The sequence below is a fragment of the Leptonychotes weddellii genome, chromosome 2, assembly GCF_054177405.1.
Source record: "Leptonychotes weddellii isolate Sample4059 chromosome 2, ASM5417740v2, whole genome shotgun sequence".
NCBI lineage: Eukaryota > Metazoa > Chordata > Mammalia > Carnivora > Phocidae > Leptonychotes > Leptonychotes weddellii.
Genome location: NC_138370.1, coordinates 36199395 through 36223673, shown reverse-complemented (window position 1 = coordinate 36223673; position 24279 = coordinate 36199395). Strand labels below are relative to the sequence as shown.

At 37.7% G+C, this 24279-nt stretch overlaps 1 protein-coding gene and 1 long non-coding RNA gene across 5 annotated transcripts in view; one reads left to right on the top strand and one right to left on the bottom strand.

The window, feature by feature from the left end:
- LOC145718469 (uncharacterized) overlaps positions 1–24279 on the top strand; it is a 436241-nt gene that overhangs the window by 97468 nt on the left and 314494 nt on the right. The window lies entirely within an intron of this gene.
- The window catches only part of XPO7 (exportin 7), an 82986-nt gene that overhangs the window by 30506 nt on the left and 28201 nt on the right, over positions 1–24279 (bottom strand). Inside the window, exons 1-5 of one of the 3 annotated variants that reach the window (XM_081809888.1) lie at positions 5510–6049; positions 4829–4975; positions 2443–2536; positions 1691–1857; positions 571–663 (exon numbers count right to left, since the gene is read on the bottom strand). In XM_081809888.1, the coding sequence (XP_081666014.1) occupies positions 571–663; positions 1691–1857; positions 2443–2536; positions 4829–4975; positions 5510–5530 (522 nt within the window). In that variant the 5' untranslated portion in view covers positions 5531–6049. Of the gene's footprint in view, positions 1–570; positions 664–1690; positions 1858–2442; positions 2537–4828; positions 4976–5509; positions 6050–24279 lie in introns of those variants that run through there. The other 2 variants (XM_081809896.1, XM_081809893.1) reach the window with 2 other exon arrangements.

Here is a 24279-nt window from a genome sequence, read left to right as displayed (position 1 = left end):
AAAATTGTAGCTGGATACAAAAGTAAATGACTAAAAAAAATAATAGCCAGAGCAAAAGAAAGCCACTGGTGTTTTCCTCTGTAGTAACCTGTGACAAGAAGGACTACTCAAAAAATTATTTGGTATTTAGCAGAATGTTTTATGCATTCCAAAAATACCACCAGGGAAGCCTTTAATAGCAGCACATGGGAATTGAGTTTTAAAGGGTTATAAATACATATTAATGTATTTAGCAGAAGTGGCACACAAACGGTCTGATTCCACTTTTGTGACCCCCCTTTTGAACACATTCTCTTTTATTGGCAAAGCAGTGATTTATTAAGGCTTTGACTTAGGCCCGTTGCTCTCATCTCGCACAACGAACATTAATAACAGCAAGGAGAGCTGTTCTGGAGACAGAAGGGGACCAGGATGTTAAGAACGAGGGAGGCTGCACGTACAGAGGAAAATCCAATGGAACTGTTGTTTCAAAGGGCATTAATCACTTACCGCAAAAGCACACAACTGCCAAAAAAGATCATCTCACACATAGCAGAAAACACCAATACTAAGAAAAAATATGGCACTTACTTCAATGAGGAAGGCTGTAGCACTTACTTGATTAATTTCATTGGTTAGCTGAGATAAAATAGTGACGCCAATGACGCAGTATTCCACACTATCCTGGTAAAAACAACGTGAGGCACGAGTTGGTGCGTGCAGCGAGACTTCAGCAATGGCGGCGCAGCCGCGCTTTTGACGTGGCAGCGTCCTGTGTAGCTATTAAAACTGCCCAGATAAGGCAGCGAGGAATTGTAGTTTAAAACTGTTGCTTTGCAGGACATAAAATATAACTGCCACAGAGGAAGACTGCTAAATCTGACTTCATCAAGACTGAAACCTTTTGTATTTCAAAAATAGTCATAAGCATTATACCGTACCCATTATACAAAGAGAAACTGGCAAAATACATTTAAGGTAAGTGACAAGTGGATGTGTAACATAATTCACAAAGAGACCACATACAACAATAAGAAAAAGACAAAGAACTTCAGATTTTTAAGATATAAATCGGAAGTTCTACAGAAAAAAAAACAAACAAGTAGTAAATTAACATACGAAAATTTGTTCTGTCTCACTCATAACTCAAATGCTGAGATACTAATTCTTTTTACCTATTAAATTGGAAAAATAAAAAAGCTGAGTTCCCGGGGTGGAGGTATAGACACAGGCATTCTTTTAATTGTTGTAGGAAACAACCTTTTTTGAGGATAATTTGGAAATATCTTTGAAAGCCCAAAATACACATATCCCTTTGACTGTATAATTCCAAGGCTAGGAATTCACCCTACAAACACACTTATTCCAAGTATGGCAGGTGTATATGTATTTTAGGTTTACTTAACTTATTTACTGAAGTGTTTACTTAACAGTCAAAGTATAGAACCAAACTAAATGCCCACCTATAAGACATTAGTTATTAAGCGATGGTATTTTCAGATTGGAATAGTATACAGGCATTAGAAAAACCGGAGTTTGTGCTGACATGTAAGCATGTAAAGCCAAGGAATATTAAAGGCAAAAAAGACACAGAAGAGAATGTATAAAATAATTCCATTTTGTGTAATTTTTAAAAAGTAGATCACTATATAAACATATACATGTTGCTTCTCACATTCCTACTACATCACATCACATATATACGTCATACCTGTAAGAACCTTGTGACGTCTGTGATTGCATTTCTGAAGACATAGTCGTCCTTCTGACAGTCAAACCAGCCCAGTTTTGTGATTCTGGCATATAACTGAATAAGTGCTTGTGTCACAAAAGTAGCCAACTTTGGCCGAGTGGCAAGGTAGTTGAGCACATAGTTCCCTACAAAACAAAAAACTCTGCATAACAGAAAGCTCTGCCAGGGAAGGCCACACATCTTTAAATATATTAAGCATCCAAGAAATGGTAAGTTTAGTCTATTTCCCCTAAGCTCCCTTAATTCTTGTTTCTGTTGTATTCCCTTAATTCTTAATGTGACTGAGAAATGGGACTTTGAATTTAAGATTAGTGGGCTTTCCAATTCAGGATTTTATACTTGTCACAGTGAAGACCCTGGAGTACGGCAGCCTTGAATCTACTACTAGATAGTTAAATAACATGCCTGCACAGAATTCAAACTCCTTAACAACATTTTTCTTAGTTATTAATGGCAGTAAGGACTGAACGAAAGAAACCTCTTGACGACAAAAAGGGATGACTTAAGACTTTATCTAGAAATAATTATATAAGATCCTCTTTACTTTCAAAAGCCCCAAATTCTGGGGGGGAAGGGGGAACCTGGATTCTACATATTTTGTACGCTTACCAATTCCAGAACATTATCAAACAAGCAACATAAATTTAACTATTACTAAGCACATCACTAAACAAACTAATTTCTTGAAAACAGATCAATTCTCTACTTACGAATATCTATGCGTTGCTCCAATGGTAGAGGGTTGTTTGTGCGTGATACAAGCTTTGTAAGGCATGTAGCTGCCAGTAACTGGGAGTAAGAGGACTGTGGAAAGACGGGGAAAAGGACTTAGAATTCAATTTTATTAAGTTAGTCAGTCATGAGGTTTTTTTATTTGGAGATCTATGCTGAGATTCAAGAAATATTAATCAGTTTTGCAATAGTCAATCCTCCGCATTTTAGAGGGTCTAAGGAAAAAGGAGTCCCACACAGAGTATATGTTCACTGAGCTGATTTCAGTTATGAACAAGGTGCAGTATGAAGCGAATGGCCTGACTGAACTGAATCCAGGGCAGATTCTGCATCACTTAGAGGGGGCCCATGCTAGAGAGGATCATTTCAGAAAGATACAAGAAGACAAATCTTTAGAAGATGGATCTTTTCTTTCATTTAAACCAAGAAATCTTCTGTCAAAAGCCTTGTTATAGTGATGCTTCAAAAAGTTTCAACTCAAAATATTGCTATAGTATACCATTAGAAAGTTTTTTTTTTTTTTTTTTTTAAAGCAGCATTAGAGGGAGCCATTACATTATGCTGTATAGTTAATTCCTAACCTATATCTTTACATCAGCACAGCTATCAATCAGGTACAGCTTTGGGGGATGTATATGTTAGTTTTAAAGTAAATTTATACCAATTATTTATGAGAAAGAAAAATTATGCCCTATGCAAGGGAACAGCATTATCATATTCTCACATGTGGATTTTATGAATTTTAACCTTATGGAGAATAAAATATTCCGGTATTCTAACTGATCATAATGTATAAAAAAGTGCCATGTGCAAATTCTTCTAGGTGGCTCTATTACGATAATGTCCTATATAACAGGGACAGACTCAGGACTATTAAAATAATTTAATTAAGGGTCAAGGATAATTTCCTATAACACTAAGAATCCTTAAGACAGTAGGCTATCCACAGGCACTGCATAATGCCACCAGTTATAAAAAAATTTATGCTTAAGAAAAAAAATCTATAAAGTGACTTTGACATGTGATTTTTATTCAACACCCCTGAACATGGTTTAAACTGATTAGAGCAGGTGTGTCAAATCACTAACAATGCATGAGAGGCTACTCTAACTGTAGAATACAGCATACAACTGTAACTAGACATGATGCAACATCTAAATGGTTTTTATACACAATTCCAACAAACCTGCTACGTCACTAAGAAGTCCATAGAGATTAAAAGGAAGATTCCACTATGACTGTTTTTAGTACTGCACCAATCCTGTTTTACTGCAGCTTGTTTTATTTACTGACTGTCAACATGAGGATCCGGAGTTAATAGGGTCAAAGATGATACGATGATACTGTGGGGCTCCAGTGGGAGTCACCTGGAAGAGCTGGTTGTGCACCTCCCGGAGCACAAAATATACGAATATAAGTGGGTCAATCCTAAGACTAAGGGACTGGAAAGAAATTTACAACATACTACATGCGAAAACAGAACAGAGCACTATATGGTCTCTGACCAGGGCTCTGTAACCTTCTGATGCTTGGAAAAACAGTTAGCTCTCTTAGCTACTAAAGGATAATTTTTAGCCAACTGAACAAATACTGTTACACTGTCAATGAAAATTCAAACATGAAGTCATCCAGAATTTTACCTTCAAAACAAATTAACTGCTTTTGTTCTTTCCACATGTCCTTCTAGTCTGAAGTAAGAGTGCTAGCTGCTGGTCTAGTTGGGATTCTGACTCTCTCGGGCCCTTTCAGGATACCCTGGCTGGATTCTTAGCCCTCCTAAGACCGCCATCTTGCCCCAAATACTAATTTAACCAAACCAGGTCTCACTGACAGCATGATACTGACCACTGGACTGCCATTTTTAAGCTCCAAGAGGCTCTGATTGCATTTTAAAAGCTCGAACCTCTGGTGGTTCTCGTTGTGGAACGTTCCCCCCATGCCTCCGAGGCAGTAAGCAGCAGCTGTGGTACAGAGGCAACAGCACAGCGACCACTGGGGAGCTTGCACAGTGACATGGGCTCTGTGGGTAAGAAGGCTCATTCGTATACAGCTCTGGCTCCTTTGTAAAGGATCCGAGGTGGTACTTAAGTGTGAAAAACAGAAAGAAAGTCCCAGAAATGTGATTCAAGATGAAAAATGACAGAGCAAAGTATATGTTCAATGAGATTTTCCTGAGGAGGAGGCTGTGTGTCCTTTCACTGTCAACCTGGCAGCTAGCGATGGTGCTTTTTAAAGGTGAAATTAAGAAGGCAGAGAGGCACCTAGAAGGATTAAGGAACACAAGCTATCCCAATCCGCCCTTAAACTTGGAATATATTTTCCTGAACCTCTCTCCTCCTTCAGGAGTTTTCAAATCTTACGCACACTTCCTCTCTCGAGGAGCAGCTGGCACTTGCTCAGGCAATCAGGGCTGTTGGTGAATTCGACCAAGGCTTTCTCTGCCTGGAGTCGAGTGGTTGTGTCTGTTGTCTCATAAAGCTGTTTGCACAGATTCTCTAGTTGGGCCAGGCTCTGGAAAAGATCAGTCAGGAAAGAAATCAGTCCGGCCTACTATATATACAACGTACTGTGCACAAAACCACTAGATGAAGGTAAGTACTAATCAATGGAGAGAGACTTGTTTCTCAACTCTGAGGAGAATCTGGGTGACCTTTATCTAATAATAACCACTTACAGCTTTTTAAATTTTATGTTTTAGAAGACAAAATGATAAAACACCTAAAATACCCATACATTTTTAGTCATTCTGTTGGAGGTCAATCACAAATGATACATTCATTTTTCCTTGCAAATACCCATCCTCCCAAGCTTTTCCAAAAGGCTTTCAAATAAAAATTCAGAATTTACTTGTTCTGCCATCAATTTCAAAACAATACTGGAGGCACTGCTGGAAAATTAAGCACATAAATACATAATGTAAGTGTCACATAGATCTTTCTGTAATTTAAAATTTTTCCCTTTTCCTAGTAGTTACTGGCTCACAACTATGCGTACGAATAAAGATGGCCGACTTCTATGAGAAAGCTTCAGAATGCATGTACGCACCTTCCTCCCTGGGTCCCTCATGTTTAAAGTTCAGCAGACTCTTCTCCTGCCGTACTTTAAACTCTTGCTTCGGTTCCAAATTTAAAGTGCAAGGGTCAAAATAAATGCAACCCTCACATATGCTCAGACAGAGATAAGACCAGGGAAACGCCCCCAAACAAACCCTTCTCTCCAAATCCTGAACCAGTTCCAGGGAGGCAGGAAGGGGATGGGTGTGTGCTTCAGTCAAAAACCCAAAGGGATGGCAGAAAGGGATGCAAATCTACTTCCACTGACTGTGGTGTTGAAAAGCAAAGAGGAAAGAAACCAGTAAGAGTTCATTTAACTGTCACCTTTCACGGACTGAAGAGGAGGGCAAACATCTGTTAGTCTTCAAAGGAATGGTTTGGACTTTAAGAAGAAATCTGAGCCTATTTTCTAGAGTAGCAAGCAAGATTTGGTTTAAACAGTATGTGGGATGACGGCTCCTACTATTAGACATGACAACTGCGACAGGAACAGAAATAATAATAACAGTAATAATTAAACAAACTGACCCGGGTAAATAGCCTAAAATTTCTTACACTACCTGTCTGCCCAAGGCTTTTCAGGATCGCTTTATTTCATTATGGTGTTACTTTATAAATCACAGCTTTTCCACGAAGTAGGAAAGCCCTTAGGGGAGGATACCTATTTTACTCAACCTGATTAATAAATTTCAAACATTAACCCAAAGGAAACAAGAAAGACAAATACTGACCCTCTAAGATCAGCAGTTCTCACTTCAGAGAGCTCCCCAATAACAGACACGACAACCCCTACTTCCAAAACAAAACCAACCACCCACCCTTTAAAACATCTTGGGACTCTGATTAGCCTTATGTTTAACTTGTTCCTCTCTGACTTCCAGGAGTCTCACTTAATACCTTCTTGAATTTAAAAGCACAGAGGAGGGGCCCCTGGGTGGCTCAGTCTTTAAGTGTCTGCCTTTGGCTCAGGTCACGATTCCAGGGTCCTGGGATCGAGCCCACATAGGGCTCCCTGATCAGCGGGAGGTCTGCTTCCCCACTCCCACTCCCCCTGCTTGTGTTCCTTCTCTTGCTGTGTCTCTCTATCAAATAAAAAATAAAATCTTTTTTTTTTTTTAAAATAAAATCTTTAAAAAAATAAAGCACAGAGGAAATTGCACTTACAAAAAAGTTAGATCTCAGTGAAGTCCCATAAGTAGTACCTGATTTTTTCAAAAGCTTATGAACACAAGGAAGAGGATAAGGCAAATTAATTACATATATTCCATAAACACAAGTGAAAATGATACGCTTACAATATTGGCCCTAGATCTTACTGACAAATGAAATCAGTTTAATTTTAAATCCCCACATTCCTAAGCAAGGGATTAAATCTCCTTCACAAGGTTTTGTTTCAACCTAGCAGGCTGGGTCTCCCCACCCCCCATAAAATGATTAAAAAAAAAGGAAAAGAATTATTTTAAAAATAGGTTAACAGGGGTGCCTGGCTGGCACAGTTGGTAGGGCAGGCGACTCTTGATCCCAGGGGTTGTGAGTTTGAGCTCCATGTTGGGTGTAGAGATTACTTAAAAAAAAAAAAAAAAAAAAAGGTAACAGAAGTCATGAGCAGAAAGTCACCCTAACTAAAACTGAAAATAGCTATAAAATCTGGTATTAGGTATTAGGGAGCAGCAGCTGCCTCATAATCCCACAGCCACCACACACTTGGAGCTTTCCAATATCCTGAACAGAGATACTCCCTACATAGTCATGCTGCTTAAGGTATAATGACTCTCCTTAAAGTCTGATCAATCAGTTCTGGTAGCACCCCCAGTGCATCTCTTGTTTATGTTTATTACAACAAAGTTGTTCACATGACAATGGCTAGGCATCTGTCACCAGTAATTCCTTACTGCTAAAACCCTACATGCAGGTTATGGTGGGCTTTCTCGGTGGTTGTTTTGTTTTGATCTGCTTTAATTCAGCAGACAAAAACATACTGCAGGGTAAGTCTGTTAATGAGTTCTCAGCTCAGGAAACAAATCTGTTTAAAAAACAAAAAAGCAATTTGACCATTTACACAAACAGTTTGAAGAACTATAGCCCTGTTTCTGTGTTTCCAGAACGGATGGGAAACAATTTTGTTTTCCCAAACAATTAGTGAAAACATCTAAAAACCACAGGGTTAACAGTCATTTTATTTGGGAATATTACACATATTACCCAAGGAAGGAGAGGAGACTGACACATTTATCTTTATGCCTTCTGGATCCTAATGTTTCTAAAGCACATCTAACAGATTATTCTGAATCACCTTTTTTGGGACCCTGATAAAACAATTTATCCTACAATTATTTGATTAGCTATTAAAAGTGGTACTTCACATTTAGGATAGCAACAACACATCACAGCATTTTCCCCCCAAAAACGTACAAGAATGTTCAAGGCAGCACCAAATGTAATCGTTCCCAAATGGAAAGCCAAATGTCCATCAACAGTAGTATGGATAAATAGCTCATTTCTTGATCTGGGTGCTGGTTACACAGGTACGTTCATTTTGAGAAAATCCACTGAACTGGTTAATTTGTATGTTTCTGTATGTTATACTTCAATGAGCAGCTTTAAAAAAAGATGGTTGAATGCCACAGTTTTCCCACAGTTCTCCAGGTAGTCACTCTCATATATTTCTTTCTGATATTCATGGAAAAGAAGTTCATCATAACCAACAGGTACACTCTAGATTTAAAATGCTGTACTTTCATATCAATTCATGCTTTCAGAACCATAACTTCCATTATTTTCTTAATAAATAAATGAATAAATAAATAAGGTAAGGCTTCTGGATGCTTCTGGGGGACATTCTATGTCTGAGAGTACTAGGAGGCTGAGTAAAACTTTTTGGTTGCAGATGCTGTGTAACGTCTACTGCCGTAAAACAAGATAAACTATGTATTTCCAGCAAGTGATAATACTATGCCAGAGCTTTGCATGCATTAGATAAGGACAGCAAGTCTGCTAACATATGAGACTGCAGAATTCTACATTTAGCCTCAAAATACTAATCAATTCGAACTTGTAATAAATACGTAAGATCTTTGCATTGTGGGTAATTGGCAGCCAAAATACATGTAAACAACCTATTTCAAGAAGTAAACAGATTGACTGTGCCTGGTCACTTAATGGCTTATTGACTTATAAACTTCACTCAAGTGTTTTCATTTAGCATGTCACTAAGCCCTGGTTTTGGTTCCTTCTTGTTGTCACTCAGGAGTAAGGAATGAAAGTTGCAGCGTCAGCTGAATCCTCTAAAGTACGGGTTTCAAACTACTGGTAGCCTCAAACTGGCCCACATACATTGCTGTTTTTTGTCTTACAGCGTGGTTTTAAAGTTAGACATAGTTGCCAGTATTTCATAATAGTATCTGGTTTTCGAGATTCCCAAGAAAAATTCAAGGATCTGATAATACTGGACCTGCATTTTCAAGTGTTGCTAATCAGATGACACTTGCCTCGGGCAGGTTCTCGTAGTTCACCACAGTTTCTGCATGCCTCTGAGTGCCTTCTCCCTGGGCTCTAATGTAGTTTTGTCTACTATCAGTGGCTCCCTCTAAGATCTCAAGGGTAAAAACTAGTGAGCATACCATAGATTTTGGCTAATAACTTTGGGTACTAACTCTTTGCTGGATCTGTTTAAAACTTAGGCAGAGAGGAGACAGATGGAGAGTTAAAGCAATTTGGACACTGGTCTTAGTAATTAACTGTTGTGACTTGGGGCAAATTAATTTCCTGAAGTTTCTGTCTGCTCGTGTGTAAAATAAATGGATTTTATTATATTATTTTCAAAAGACACTCCCAGCTCTAAAATTCTGTGATTGTAATATACTATTCTTTCTCTTTCAGTTAAATAAGGAAATCAGATTTAAAAGTAAGCAAATATTAAAATTAAGATAATCACGAAAGCCACAGTCAGGACAAATTTTCTTAAAGAGAGAATTACACTTAAAAAATAAATTTGGTAACACTCCCACACATCCCTCTGACAAGAGCATGGGAGCTTTACTCACAAACAACTTCAGTGACCTAGCAGAATAAGGATTCTTTTGGAGGGGAGGTTGAGTAGTATAATGACTAAGACCTTAGCTGTCAGACAAATCCCCACTCCTCTATTTACTAGCGGTGGGAGTATGAATAAGTTACTCAAATCTTTCAAACTAGTTTTTATTTCTTTTATTTATTTATTTTTTTAATTTTTATTTATTTTTTTTTAAAGATTATATTTATTTATTTGACAGAGAGAGACACAGAAAGAGAAGGAACACAAGCAGCAGGGGTGGGAGAGGGAGAAGCAGGCTTCCCGCTGAGAAGGGAGGCTGATGTGGGGCTCGATCCCAGGACCCCGGGACCATGACCTGAGCTGAAGGCAGACGCTTAACGACTGAGTCACCCAGGCGCCCCAGTTTTTATTTCTTTTAAATAGAAATACTTCACGAGGCTGTAAAAGTCAGTAAGGTATTGTTATGTAGATTGTTAATGACTGACTTCATTACTGGCTATTATCAATTACACTGGCTATTAAAAACTCTGGGGGCGCCTGGCTGGCTCAGTTGGTAGAGAGCATGCGGCTCTTGATTTCCGGGTTGTAAGTTCGAGACCCATGTTGGGCGTAGAGATTACTGAAAAATAAAATCTTTAAAAAATAAAACATTTTAGAAGCACATGGATAAATGCATATAAAAACTGCACTGTTGGGGTGCCTGGGTGGCTCAGTCGGTTAAGCATCTGCCTTCAGCTCAGGTCATGGTCCTAGAGTTCTGGATGGGATAGAGTCCTGCGTCGGGTCTCCCTGCTCAGTGGAGCGCCTACTTCTCTTTCTCCCTCTGCGCTCCCCCTGCTTGTGCTCTCTCTCTCTGTCAAATAAATAAATAAAATCTTAAAAATAAAAAAAAAAAAACAACCAAAACTGCACTGTTTCTTCTAGAGGGGTTAATAAATGACTTTCCCTATAAGGGTGGGTAGCTAGGGGGATTGGGGCTAAGATATACAAGTAAGTGATCTTCATTATCCGTGGATTCCATACTTGTGAATTTATCTACTTGCTAAAATTAATTTGTAACCCCAAAATCAATACTTGCAGCAATCTGGTGGTCACTCACAGACATACTCAGAATGGTGAAAAATTTAAGTCACTCGACACATATTCCAGCTGAGGTGCAACATTCAGCTCTCATACAGTGAACAAGTGTAAGCATCCTTTTTGTGGTTTATTTAGTGCCATGCTTTTCACAGTTTTGTGCTTTCTGCTGTTTATTTTTCTTTTGAGAAAAGTATTTTATTATTTTAAAATTTTTAAGTAAGTATAGCCAACATATTTGAGTTTATTGTTTACAATGGTTCAAGCACAGTGCTGAAGTACTGTCCAGTGTTCCAAAGCCAAGAAGGCTGTCTGAAAATACATGTGTAAAGCTTCACTCAGACATGTTAAATATGGTGTCTTTAAACAGAAGCAGAAAAAGACCAAGGTTACAGGTTGATTGGTTGATGAAAATACTGTGACCAGAGGTCTGCAGGAACCTAACCCTGTATATATCCTATAGGAGCAATGTTCTAGTATTTCCTAATTCTGCGTTCTTGGTGACTCACACAACAGAACCACCATGAATAATGAGGTCTGACCGTATTTCTGGCATCATTAGGTGGTATTCAGTACACGTTTCCTCACAGAAAGTGGACTACGTTGTCACTGTTAAGGGCATTTATCTCAAAATAGAGGTATTTATTAACTTTTATAACTTCCTACTAGAATTCTTGCACAACTGACCCAAATGTTTGCTGAAACTGCATTTCTATTATTTATGTACTGTGATTTTAGCTAATAAGCAGTAATGAACACACTAGATGGAAAAGACAAAAGTGTGTTTAAGTGTCTGGCACATAAGAGGAGCTTCATAAAAATGTCTTGTATAAATGGTTAAGTCTAACTATTAAAAGCTTCTAAAGGGACTCTGGATTAAAATGGCAGATTGACCACACATCTAATTTTGTTCCTTCCCAAAGCTCAACTAAAAGAACACTACTGGGATTTTTAAAAGTCATAATCCTACATGAATGGGGAAGATAGGAGAGGAGACAAATAGCAACAAAATTTTGGAATCCAGAAAAATCAGTGGTAACTGACTTACCTGACTCAAGAAAGCCACATCCCTTGTCACTGAGAAGATCTGAAAACCAACATGATTGGTACTCCCTGCTCAGATGTTAAGGTGAAGTAGGGTGGCGAAAGCAAGGAAGAACAGGATGAAAATATTTTTGAGAAGTTGATTCCAGATATTTTCCCTCACTCCATGCCCCTCTTTCTCTGGAATGGAAGACACCAAGCCATTCAAAAGCACATCTGAGGATACGGGCACCACAAAGCTAACAGGTCAATTACAAGGACATTGAATGGTATGCAGTCTTCCCCTACTTGATTCCTTCTACCCAGAAATGCCAGCGTCCAGACAGTACTCTCTAGGCAGGAATTTGGAAGATACTCCCCTGAGAAAGGCAATACTTAAAAGATGACTGATACAGGGGTTACCCAACAAATGGTACAGTCAGATTATCCTACTGTGATGCTTCAAGCAAAGGAGCCTTACCCGCACACTCACACTTTTCCAGTCAGCTTTGTAGTCTCTTAATCTTGATTATGAGCAAATAATCAAGGATTACTAGAAATCTAAAGAAGGCCTTTAACATGGAAGACATGTTTAAAACAAGACAACAGGCCCAAAATGGAGTTGTTTATGCTAATCCCCATGTCACCAAACTGAGAATTACAGGTTTGGCTCTCCCAGGAATGGAATCTTAAACCATTTGAATCAGGAGTCACCTGATCAGCACCCGTTAGGTAATCTGCCTGACAGACCCCTGCCATCCCCTAAAGGAAAGTAACTTTGCAATAACCAACCCCTTTTTTTTTTTTTTTTGCCTAGTAGGACTTCCTTGTTTCCACCTCCTTCTTGCTTATAAGTGTTTTACTTTGTGCAGCAACTTGAGCTCCTTTCTGTCTGCTAGATTGGATGCTGCTTGCTAATTTTTGCCCAAATAAACTCTCTCAAGTTTTAATATACCTCAGTTTATCTTTTAGCAATTGCAATCTAAATAAGCACACAAAAAGCAACCTGAACAAATGAAGTTGTCCAGGGAGAAGGAAACATGAAGAAAAAGAAAAAAAGGGATAAAGGTGGGGGGGGAGAAAAAAATATTAAGCTCACCAAAGAGACAGGAAAATATACTGCAACTGTGGAATAAGAACAGGATAAGAAAAGACATTCAAAGAACATAAAAAGAGACCTTAGAAATTAAAAATATGATAGCAGAGATAAAATGTTTTATCAGAAGGTTGGAAAATTAAATTAAAGTCTCTCAGAAAGTAGAGTAAAAGGACAGAGATGGAAAATGAGAGGGCACAGATAAAATCAGAGACCAGGTTCTGGAGGTCCAATATCTAAGTAACAGGAGTTCCAGAAAGAGAAAACAGAGAAGAGTAAAGGAGAGGAAATTATCAACAAAATAATTCAAGTTAACTTCCTAGAACTGAAGAACATTAGCTACCAGAAGGAAAGGGCGGGGGGGTGCCTGGGTGGCTCAGCAGGTTAAGCATCTGCCTTCGGCTCAGGTCATGATCCTGGGGTCCTGGGATCGAGTCCCGCATCGGGCTCCCTGCTCAGTGGCGACCCTGCTTCTCCCTCTGCCTGCTGCTCCCCCTGCTTATGCTTATGGGCTCTCTCTCTGACAAATAAATAAATAAAATTAAAAAAAAAAAAAAAAAAAGAAGGAAACGGTCTACTGAATGCCCAGCATCATAGGTGAAAATCAAGCCAAGGAACATTGAAGTAAAACTTCTGAGACCTGAGGACAAAAAGATTCTACAATCTGCCCAGAGGGTGGGAGGATGGGAGTTGGGGTCAAAAAATAAAAACAAAACCCAAGCGAGGTCACATACAAATGATCAGGAATCAGATGGCTCTGGACATCACAAAAGCAACACTGGAAACAAACCAACAGAACAATATCTGCAAGATTCTGAAGGGAAATGACAACATAGAATATTATACCTACCCCAGACAAACAAGTAATCAAGTGTGAGGGTAGAACAAAGCTATTTCTAGCCTGTAGAGCCACAACAATCTATCACCCGTGCTCCTATGGAAAGAAAGTGCTTCACATCAAAATAAGAGTAACCCCATATATAAAGGTAAGCACGGAATGCAGAAAATGGGAGCTGCCAACACTGGAGAAACATCAAAGAAATCCCTAGGGCGGGTGGTGGCGGTGGAGGGAGATCCTAGGATGATAACTGTGCTATCCATCCAAGCAACCAGCCTTATTCAAGCAAAGTGGCTCAAGAAGTCATCACTAAGATCCCTCCTGCCATGGAGAATAGCTGGGTGAGGATTCTTATGTTAAGACTTCCCCTTAATCCATGTTGAAGTAGAAAAGCCCTCAATTGACAAAGTAACCACTCTCTCTTAAACTTCCGAAAGCTTTTCTATAGAACTGTGTAATCATTTTAAGCTAACGTTCCAAGAACAAAGGCAGTTGTGCAACATTAAAGGGTGGCTTTGAAATTAATACTGCATCGTGTGGTACTTCACAGCATTTTAGAAATTGGTGACAGGCTTTAGGCATAAACATTTTGCACCCTATGATTTATAAATGGAGTTCCAATAAGAAAAAAAAAGGAACAATATACTTGGGTTTTTGCCACCTTCACTTCCTTTATAAATAAGATTGTTTGTCTCTCAAATGCCTTTCATGGAACTTAATTCTGTCATGCTGACAGTAGTAAAAGACCAAAACAACGTACTCTGCTATGAAAATGGCTGAGTAAGAGAACAGACTATGTAGGCCAAGCATATCACCTTACAAAAGGAAGCCAACACCCAGGCATTTGGGAACCCAAATTTGCAGTACAAACAACACACCTGTAAATTAGCTTTTTTGCTATATTAACCATTTCCCTAAGACCTCTTATTTTAGTAGGCTCTACACGTGATGTGGGGCCTGAACTCACAACCCCTAGATCAAGAGTCGCAAGCCAGCCTGAAACCTCATTTTTTAAAAGCAGATCTATAGGGAGAACAATCCTTTAATAGTTCAATACTCCTGTTCAGAGTGTCAAACCACATCTCTAACAATTTTAGCTGTAATGATACTGTCTCCTGGTATCATCAGATTTTTTCATTACAAATTTATTAATGATTTTTACCATATAGCAAGCATGGTCAAACATGCTTCTAAAGGTCAGAAAGTAATAGCCTCTTGGTTAAAGAAGCCAAACTATGTGAGTTGTACAGACTCTCTTCATTTAGTCCTGGTTTCCAAGAGCAATTTGTTTTTGAGTTATTAATTTAGGTTACACTGTAGAGGCATACTGTTGGGCCAGGGTGCATTTATTATTTTAGTTTTGTGTTCTTAATATCAATTTGGTACAAGATTCAAACTTTAGAGTTTTGGGTGTATTTTGTATAGAATCATTTAAACATATTAAAAGTGGGGTGGCTGGCTAGCTCAGTCGGTAGACCATGCGACTCTTGATCTTGGGGATGTGAGTTTAAGCCCCATGTTGGACGTAGAGCCTACTGAAAAATAAAAAATGAAAAAATAAAAAAACCAAAGATTAAAAGTGCCATTTAAACACTTAATTGTATATAACAGAGCAAAGAAAGGGATCAAACGCAGAATTATCAATTATCTTTGGCCACCAACCACCAAACTTGATTATTATGTTTTACACTGACTAAATAAAAAAGGATTCAGATTAAAGGATTTATATTTAGTTTTACTAACAGGCTATCCAAATAAATGTGACTAGCCTCGTGAATATTCAGGGAACTTCAGGAGTCTTAGGGTTTTCCCCCTTCTTTTTATGTTGCTAGTTCTTACAATTTCCATGGCTGATAGAAATTGCATTTACAAACAGAATCTAATTTACTTAAGAGAATGAAAAGACCAGCCACAGACTGGGAAATATCTTTGAAAAACACATATCTGAGAAAAGACTGGTATCCAAAATATACAAAGAACTCTTAAAACTCGACAATAACAACCCAATTAAAAATTTGGCAAAAGACCTGAACAGAGACACCTCACCAAACAAGATATACAGATGGCAAATAAGCATATGAAATGATGCTCTGGATTGTATGTTATCAGGGAAATGCAAATTAAAACAACAGTGACAAACTACTATGCAGCTACTAGAATGGCTAAAATCCAAAACACTGAAAACCCCAAATGCTGACAAGGATGTGGAGCAATAGGAATCCACATTCATTGCTGGTGAGAATGCAAAATGGTACAGCCACTCTGGAAGGGAGTTTGGAGGTTTCTTACAAAACTAAACATACTCTTACCATATGATCCAGCAATTGCACTCCTGGTATTTACCCAAATGAGTTGAAAACTTATGTCTACACAAAAATTTGTACATGAGTGTTTACAGCAGGTTAATTCAGAATTGCCAATACTTGGAAGCAACTGAGATGTCCTTCAATAGGTGAATGGATAAACAACCTATGGTATATCTAGACAACAGAACATTATTCATAGATAAAAAGAAATGAGCTTTCAAGCCACAAAAAGACATGGAAGAACCTTAAATACGTATTACCATGTGAAAGAAGCCAATCAGAAAAGGCTATTATCTGTGTCATTCCAACCATATGACATTCAGGAAAAGGCAAAACTACAGAACAGTAAAAAGAGCAGTTGCTGCCAAGAGTTTGGGGGGGGTGTACAGGGATGAAGAATAGTGGAGCCCAGGGAATGTCAGCACACAAAACTATCCTGTATGATACAGTAATGATGGATGCATGTCTTATACATTTGTCAGAACCTACAGAATGTACAACACAGTGGACTTTAATTAATAATTATGGATTAATATTGGCTCATCAATTGTAATGCAAGATGTTTATAAGAGGAGAAATTGTAGGAAAGGATAAGGAGGTATGTGGGAACTTTCTGCTCAATTTTTCTGTAAACCTAGAAATGCTCTTTTAGAACATTAAAATATAAAGTCTATCAAAAACTAATTTGACAGTTTAAAAGTGCTACTTTCGCTCCTCAAATTTTATTTTAATATTGTCTGGCTTACTAGCCAATGTTCTATAATAAAACATGACATTTTATATCCTAGCTTTCACCCTGCTGGTTCAACTGACAAAGCAATAAAATGGTTAAAATTCTCTAGTTTAATACACAGGCACTAAACACTGCTATTCACAAAGATGATATAACGGACAGCGATTCTCTGCAGATCTAAATTAATTTTTTTGAATTAAAAAAAATTTTTTTTAAAAGTAAGCTCTATATCCAATGTGGGGCTCAAATTCAACAACCCCTAGATCAAGAGTCACATGCTCTACTAACTAAGCCACCAGGCACCCTTCTGCATATCTAAATTAGAATCCATGTTATATACCTATCTGATAAAAAATATTCTTCTGAGAAGCTAGAGGATCTATGTAGGAAAAATCTGTAAAAGTTAGATTTATAAGGTCATATTAAACAAATGTTCATTTAAAATAACAGTTACTTTTTAAAAAAGATTTATTTGAGAGAGGGAACATGCGCATGTGCGCTGGGGGGTGAGGGGTGGGGTGGGGGGGGTGGGGGGAGGGACAAAGGGAGAGGGAAAGAATCTCAAGCAGACTCTCCCGGAGAGCACAGAGCCCAACTCACCACCCCAAGACCTAACCTGAGCCAAAATCAAGAGTTGGACACTTAACCGACTGAGCCACCCAGGCACCCCCGTTACTTTTATTACCTCTTGCCACCGAAATATTACATACATATAGAAAAATCAGCAAAATATATCTTGGTTTGCCTTATGGGACTTCTATTTTATATAGCATGTTCTGTCCTTTCAAAATTGTGAATACATTTCTGGCACATTTTGACAATTGAAAATATTTTCTCTGTAACTGCTGCAGCTTAATCATGCATTTGTCTCAGTTTAAAAAAACCCAAAACAATACTCATTTCACTTGGAGAACCACGGTTACCATAAATTTTAGAAGATCTGTCGTTACATATAAATAACAAAATGTGCAAATAAAAAAAATGTAGTGTGTACAACATACCAATATTATTTTTGGACAGTCCTAATGTTTTCATTCATAAACTTATTGCAGGAAATGACTACTGGTATTTTGCTACCTCTGACATCCTAAGTTGATATATGTTTTCTGAGCTAAATTCTCAAAAGAAATAGGCAGGCCAAAGGATTTTGATATCCTAGAAAAGAAGACAAGTGACATCTGCTAAATGGGTCACTAATAACAAGAAGGAACTCTCTAACAATGGGGGGGGATGATACTGAACAATTTTTATTTAAATTTTTTGAGATTGGGTTGGGTTATCACCAGTCACTCCTATTTTGATTCTGTTGTGTCTCCGACACCTTCAAGGATGCTCACTGTTCAAACAGCACTGGGATCTCCTCTTTCATATGCAACACACAAGTCACACTAACTGCAACTTTATACACTCATAATTAACCTAAGATCTTAACGTAAGTTCCATAAATACTCTTCAAAAGTAGTTTTCCAAAAATACTAGGAAGGGAACACGAGGCTCTGAAAAAACATTAGCAGTAGTTGGAGACCAAAACAAAATAGTTGATAACACATCTATATGGCTCCTGGCTTCTCCAAGTGTGATCAAATGCTGGAGGGCTGCATCAATATTTTGACTACAGGGGCAGAATGGCAGACTAAAGAAAAGAACAGTGATTTTTAAAGTCAGGAGAGTTTTAACTAGAGGTTTCATGGGCAGCTCTGCTTTAGACTCTTTATGTGACTCTGGAAGTTCCCCAACTTGGTACCTCTATTCTATCACATAGATAACAGGACTCATTCATTCAGTGACAAATATGTGAGTGCCTACCATGTGCCAAGCACTGTTCTAAATGCTTGAGATACATCAGTGAACAAAACAAAGACCCCTGCCCTCTTGGAGGTGACACTATAGTGAGGAAAGACAATCTTAATAAACACAGTACATTAACTTTAGGGTATTCTGGAAGGCGATAAATACTATGGAAACAAAGGGAGCAAGGAAAGGAGGATAAAGTGAGTGTATGTATGTGGGATGGAGGAAGAAGAGCTGCAGGTTATAGTATTCTAGGGTAGTTAAGGTAGGCTTCATAGAGAGGTGAAAAAATGAGCCAAATGTTTAGAAAGTGAGGGAGTTAACCAAAGAGGGCACATCTACTTATGACTCCTAACAAGGATTCCCTAGAGATTAAGACAACACACATGAGGTCCTCAAAAGGGAAAGACTATCACTTGGCTGGGTACCTACCAACTATGTGTAAATCCCTGTGCTACGTACTTGTATATGTCTCATTTCCTATACAAATTTAAGACAGGATATTAAAATCCTACTGGTAGTTATTCTTCTTTTTTAAAAAGTAAAAGGCAAATAAAACTTTACATGAGTTAATTTAAAGGTTACAAAAAAAGAAATAGGAATATATGTGTAAATACATATAAAATTCATCCAACCAATGCTGGTTTTTTGTTTTTGTTTTTAATTAACAATGGCGTATTGCAAGATACTTCCAAAGAAAGTCCATGTGACAGTTGCAGGCTGGTAAAGAGAACGTGAAATTGACAATCTAGCCCCTGAAATGAAAACAACAGTAATAATCCCGGAAACAGACATGATGTGACCTAAACCTCTCCGCATAACCTTACCAACAAATCTTACTTATCTGATGGGGAGAACAATTTACTCTTCCTTTTAAGGGACAAAAACCAACTCCTGTAGTTTAGGAACATGAAGTATTCCTTCATCGAATGGTACAAATGCTAATTAAATCTCCAGACAAGTGTTTCTTTGAAAATGTCCGTAAGAGCCTGCGAGACAAATGAGATTAAAGAAACTACTTCTAAGGAAATGAAATGACTTTAGATCCATTTAGCCCAACTAGAAACAAGTATTTTAGGATATGGCTGTGAGTTAAGCCAAAGACAAACACATCTAATATGTATGCTTTTTTGTTTTAACCAAACCAAACCCAAACCAGATCCCAGTAAGAATGACTCTAAAATTGCCTGCTGGAACTTAAACCTGTTCCTACTTTGGTAATTAGGTTTAAAGCAAAGTGCTCCTAACCATACATTTTCAGAAAGTTAAAAGACTTCCCAAACTGTAATAAAGGAAAGTTCTGTCTGCATTTCCCTACCAAAAATAATCAACAGTGCTCAGTAAAGTTTAGGACTGAACAATAAATGACAATGAGACTCAAAGACTGAGGTGGACAGCTTTTTAAGAACCTTGCCCTTGGCATGAAGAAGCTTTACCTGACTCCTGGTAGAGTTAAGAGCAGTGGCTGAGACGCCTTAGTTGCCACAGGGGGAAAGGGAGTCCTGAAGCACTTAGCCTTTAAAGCCACAGTTAACACTACTTTTTACACCACACTGCTTTCCTCCCCCTAAACACATGGCTTTTAACAAATTAATTCTCAAATGCTAAACCTGTCTGTAACTACTCTGGCACAATGAATGCACAAATATACCTTCATCTGAGTAGGGATGATGGCAGAAGTACTGCATACAGCAAGAATCTTAGTTCCTTGTTAGTTTCATGTTATTTAATATGTAGGCTCTGGAGAAAGGTGGCTCTGCTATAGCAATTGCCTCTGGACGGGCAATGCACTAAGGATGACTTCTGTTGTCAGCCTTTTATAGTTACTGGAGCAACAATGGATCCCAAAAAACAAGTTGGTTAAACCAGGAAGATTTGTGTTACACAAAGAAAAGTCACTTAATTATAGTGGAAATTAAGTTTCACAGTGTGAGAAAAAAATAAACTCATTTTGCCTAGAATGTTAATATCTGGAACTAGTGTGTCGATGTATGAAATTTTCTGAACAGTGTAATTCAACAGTTCAACAGAAACCAGAGGACATCTCGAGTTTTGAACACAGAGCTTAGCAAAACGAGTTGTGGGAACTTTCAGGACCCTGTTCCTATCTCAGGACTCTTTATTTGCTATTGCTGCCAGAAGTCCCCAGGCCCAGGGGCGGTGTTTCTTTGTGATGACTCAAACAACTACGTATGAGACCACACATTCAGTATCAAGACTCTCTAGAGTACTGGCTCTTTAAGAATCCTTGGAGGAGTCAAGATGGTTTCTTTGAAATAATCCCACCATCCTTCCAGTCTGAGAATAGGTCATTACCAAAGCCTGAGACATCTTCTGAAGTATAAAACATTAAACAAATTCACGAAGATTCTGGCACAGATACTTTTGATAGGATGTTGAATACTCACTAATTATACTTTAATACTCACTAATACTCACTTTTTTTCTGGAAGAGATGAATAAAAAAAACCAAAACAAACCCAGAAAAGTTCATTTCCTCACCTTGTATTAGCTTGAGCTATATGAAAATGCCAAATATCCAATCACTCTTGATCTATAAAAGTGGCAATTTTATGTGGTTCAACCTAATATATAAAAAATAACACTTTAAAATGCCTTCAAAAAAAGAAACAAAAAAGCCTTCAAAGTACTCTGAAATTTACGTTCTGCTTCTAATTAAGGGCTGGACTTCAATTTTAAAGAGCATTTTTTTTTCTTAAGATTTTATTTTTAAGTAATCTCTACACCCAATGTGGAGCTCGAGCTCACAACCCTGAGATCAAAAGTTACATGCTCCACAGATTGAGCCATCCAGGCACCCCTTGATTTTCAATTTTAGATCAATATATTAGGGTGAGTGTTATTTCAAATTTGGTAAGCAATCTGACTTGAAATCTATCCATTCTAAATCTACTTTCCACTCACAATACAAACCCTCTGGTCTCTTTGGTTTTCAAATCCATCATGCTCATTCTTCTGGGCTTACAGGGCCTACTTACCACTGCAGTTTTCTGATTCTTGTTCATTTCTTTCTTTTTTTTAAAGATTTTTTTTAAAAAATAGTTTTTAAAAGATTTTTATTTATTTATTTGACAGAGAGAGCACAAGCAGAGGGAGAAGCAGGCAGAGGGAGAGGGAGAAGCAGGTTCCCCATGGAGCTTGAAGCCCGATGCGAGGCTCTATCCCAGGACCCTGGGATCATGACCTGAGCCGAAGGCAGACGCCCAACTGCCTGAGCCACCCAGGCGCCCCTTTAAAGATTTTTATTTTTAAATAATCCCTACACCCAATGTGGGGCTCAAACTCATGACTCCAAGATCAAGAGTCCCATGCTCTACAGACTGAGCCAGCCAGGTGCCCTGACTCTTGTTCATTTCTGCAGCTGTTCCATGTGTGCTTAAAGACCATGTTTGTGTACCTCCATCAAATCCAACCTAACTTGTGTTCAAATCTTTTGTAGCTTTATTCTTTTTGGCTCTTTGCCCTATCAATGACTCAGTGACTTTTTTTTTTTACTATGATAATAGATTTCTAGTTTTGCTCTATACTTTTATTAGTTATTGTTTTATATATTCTGAAGCTATTTCATGAGATGCAGAGAAGAGCTGAATCTTTTGTTATTTAGTGACTTTTGATCTCTAAAGGCTTTTTTTTTAAACCGGTTACTGTTACCAATCTTTCCCGCTACTTTATAGATTGTTTTTTCTACTGTTGATGGTGTCTCTGAGGAAGAGAAGTTCTTAATTTTAATAGTCCAATTTATCATTATTTTCCTGATTAGTATGATTAGTATTTTGCTTGCCCTGTTTAACAAATCTTTTCCTATCCTAAGATCACAAGACTATTAGTCTATATTATTTTTTTAAAGTTTTGTTTCTTTTATGTTCACCTTTAGATCTAAAAGCCATTGGAAGTTACCACATTGTGGGGGTGGTGGTTAAGCTTACTTCTTTTATATTATTATTTTTAGTCCACTCAGACAAATTGGATTTTAACTCTGAGATTACTTAATACTTGCGATTTCTAATGTATCCTGGACTCATTCTTCCTTCTTCCTTTCTGCTATATTTGTCCTAGTTCTCTCTCTGCTTTTTCTTTCCATTTTTTGGATTTAAAAAGTTTTTTGTTTGCTAGTTTTTGAATTCTATTTTTCTCCTCAATACTAGTTATCACACACTCTCAAAAAGGCCAGAGTTAGGCAATACTTTGTCCCTCCTCCTGAATAACACAATGGCCTTAGAACATGAACTATGATCAGTTCTCTCCTGTGTTATATTTGTTATTGTCCGTTATTTTGGTTTTGTCTTTTTAGTACTAAAAATTAGACATTACTATTATTTCATATGTTTGTTTAGATTTGCTTATATTTACCAATTTCTTTGCTCACCTTTACTTCTCACACAACCAAACCCTTCAAGGATATTTTCCTTCTGAAGAATCCCTTATAGAAGTTTTTAAAGATTTAATGATGGTATACTCAGTTTCTGTTTATCTAAAAATGACTGATAATGCCTTCATTCTTGAAAGATTCTTTTCTTGGGTATACGATTCTAAGTTGACATTTATTTTTCTCTGTACTATCTTTTGGCTTCCAGGTTGCTGTTGAGATGTCTCTCTTCCATGCTCTCCTTCTAGGTATGTTAGATATTCTGTCCTCCATGTCCCTTAACCATTCATATTTTTCCTGTGCTTGTCTCCCTGTGCTGTATTCTGAATAATTACTTCAGATCTTCCAGCTCTCTCTCTTCCTCGCTATGTCAAATATACTAACCTATTCACTGGGTTAAAAATTTCAATGGTTATATTTTTAAACATATTCTACTTGATTTTTTGTCAAATGTGCTTTGTCATTTTTGATGATCACTCTTTCCTTGATTTTTCTTTTAAAAATTCATTACTTTGTTAAGATTTCAAACATAGTTTAATTTAAGTCTCTAATGATTTGCAGTACCTGGGGTGGGGCTGGGGAGGATGGGGTAATCTAAAAATGTTGCTTCTAGTTTCTGCCAAAACTCATTTAGAGGGACCTTTTCTGTGTGTGGGATAATATAAACTCCTAATTGCTCAAAATAAGTCTGTAGAAATCCTGAGTACCTATGTTTTCTTAATCTGCTAGTGGCCACGGAGAGCTAACAACTCTAGCTATTTTCTAGGGTTCTGGATTAACACAGAAATTTCAGCATTATGCTCTTCACTTTGCAGTAGGAACAAGTGTTTAGTTTTGGCATTTGATCCTAGAGTGATGTTCACTTCAACACTCACTCCCATACTCCAGTTTGGGTGGGTTCACTGAAATTATTTAACAGGGCCGGGGGACTTGGAGATTCCCTTATTTCTTGCAAGCCTGTCAATGTTTGTTCAAATTCTAACAGATCTACTTATATTATAGTGACAGGGTACTTCAGAAAAATTGGTTTGCCATACATTAGGAAAGGGAACTCTATCTTCCTACTAATTCTGCTCCCAAGGGACTTCCCTTACTTTTTTGGTGTAAGGTTGACTATGTATTTAAAAGGAATTATTTTAATATTTTACTAAGCATTTTTGAGTGTTGTACAGAAGAATTTTAAGTAATGTACTCTGCCATTCTACTAGGAATTTGAAGTCCTGTTTTTTCCCCAAACATGTTGTTACACTAGATCGCTGTACATTTTATACCCATGTACAGGCAGGATGTTGCATTTATTTGTGTAACATTTTATCTTGTCAGATTTGGAGAATTTTTCTAGCCAATATATTGAGATCTTTCTAGTTCACATTATCAAACAATCCACCCCTTTACCCTGTATATGAACAGTGTGTTATACTTATATTCCAGCAGTTGTTTATCTGATCATTTCCTTTATTGCCCTTTGAGATTAAAAA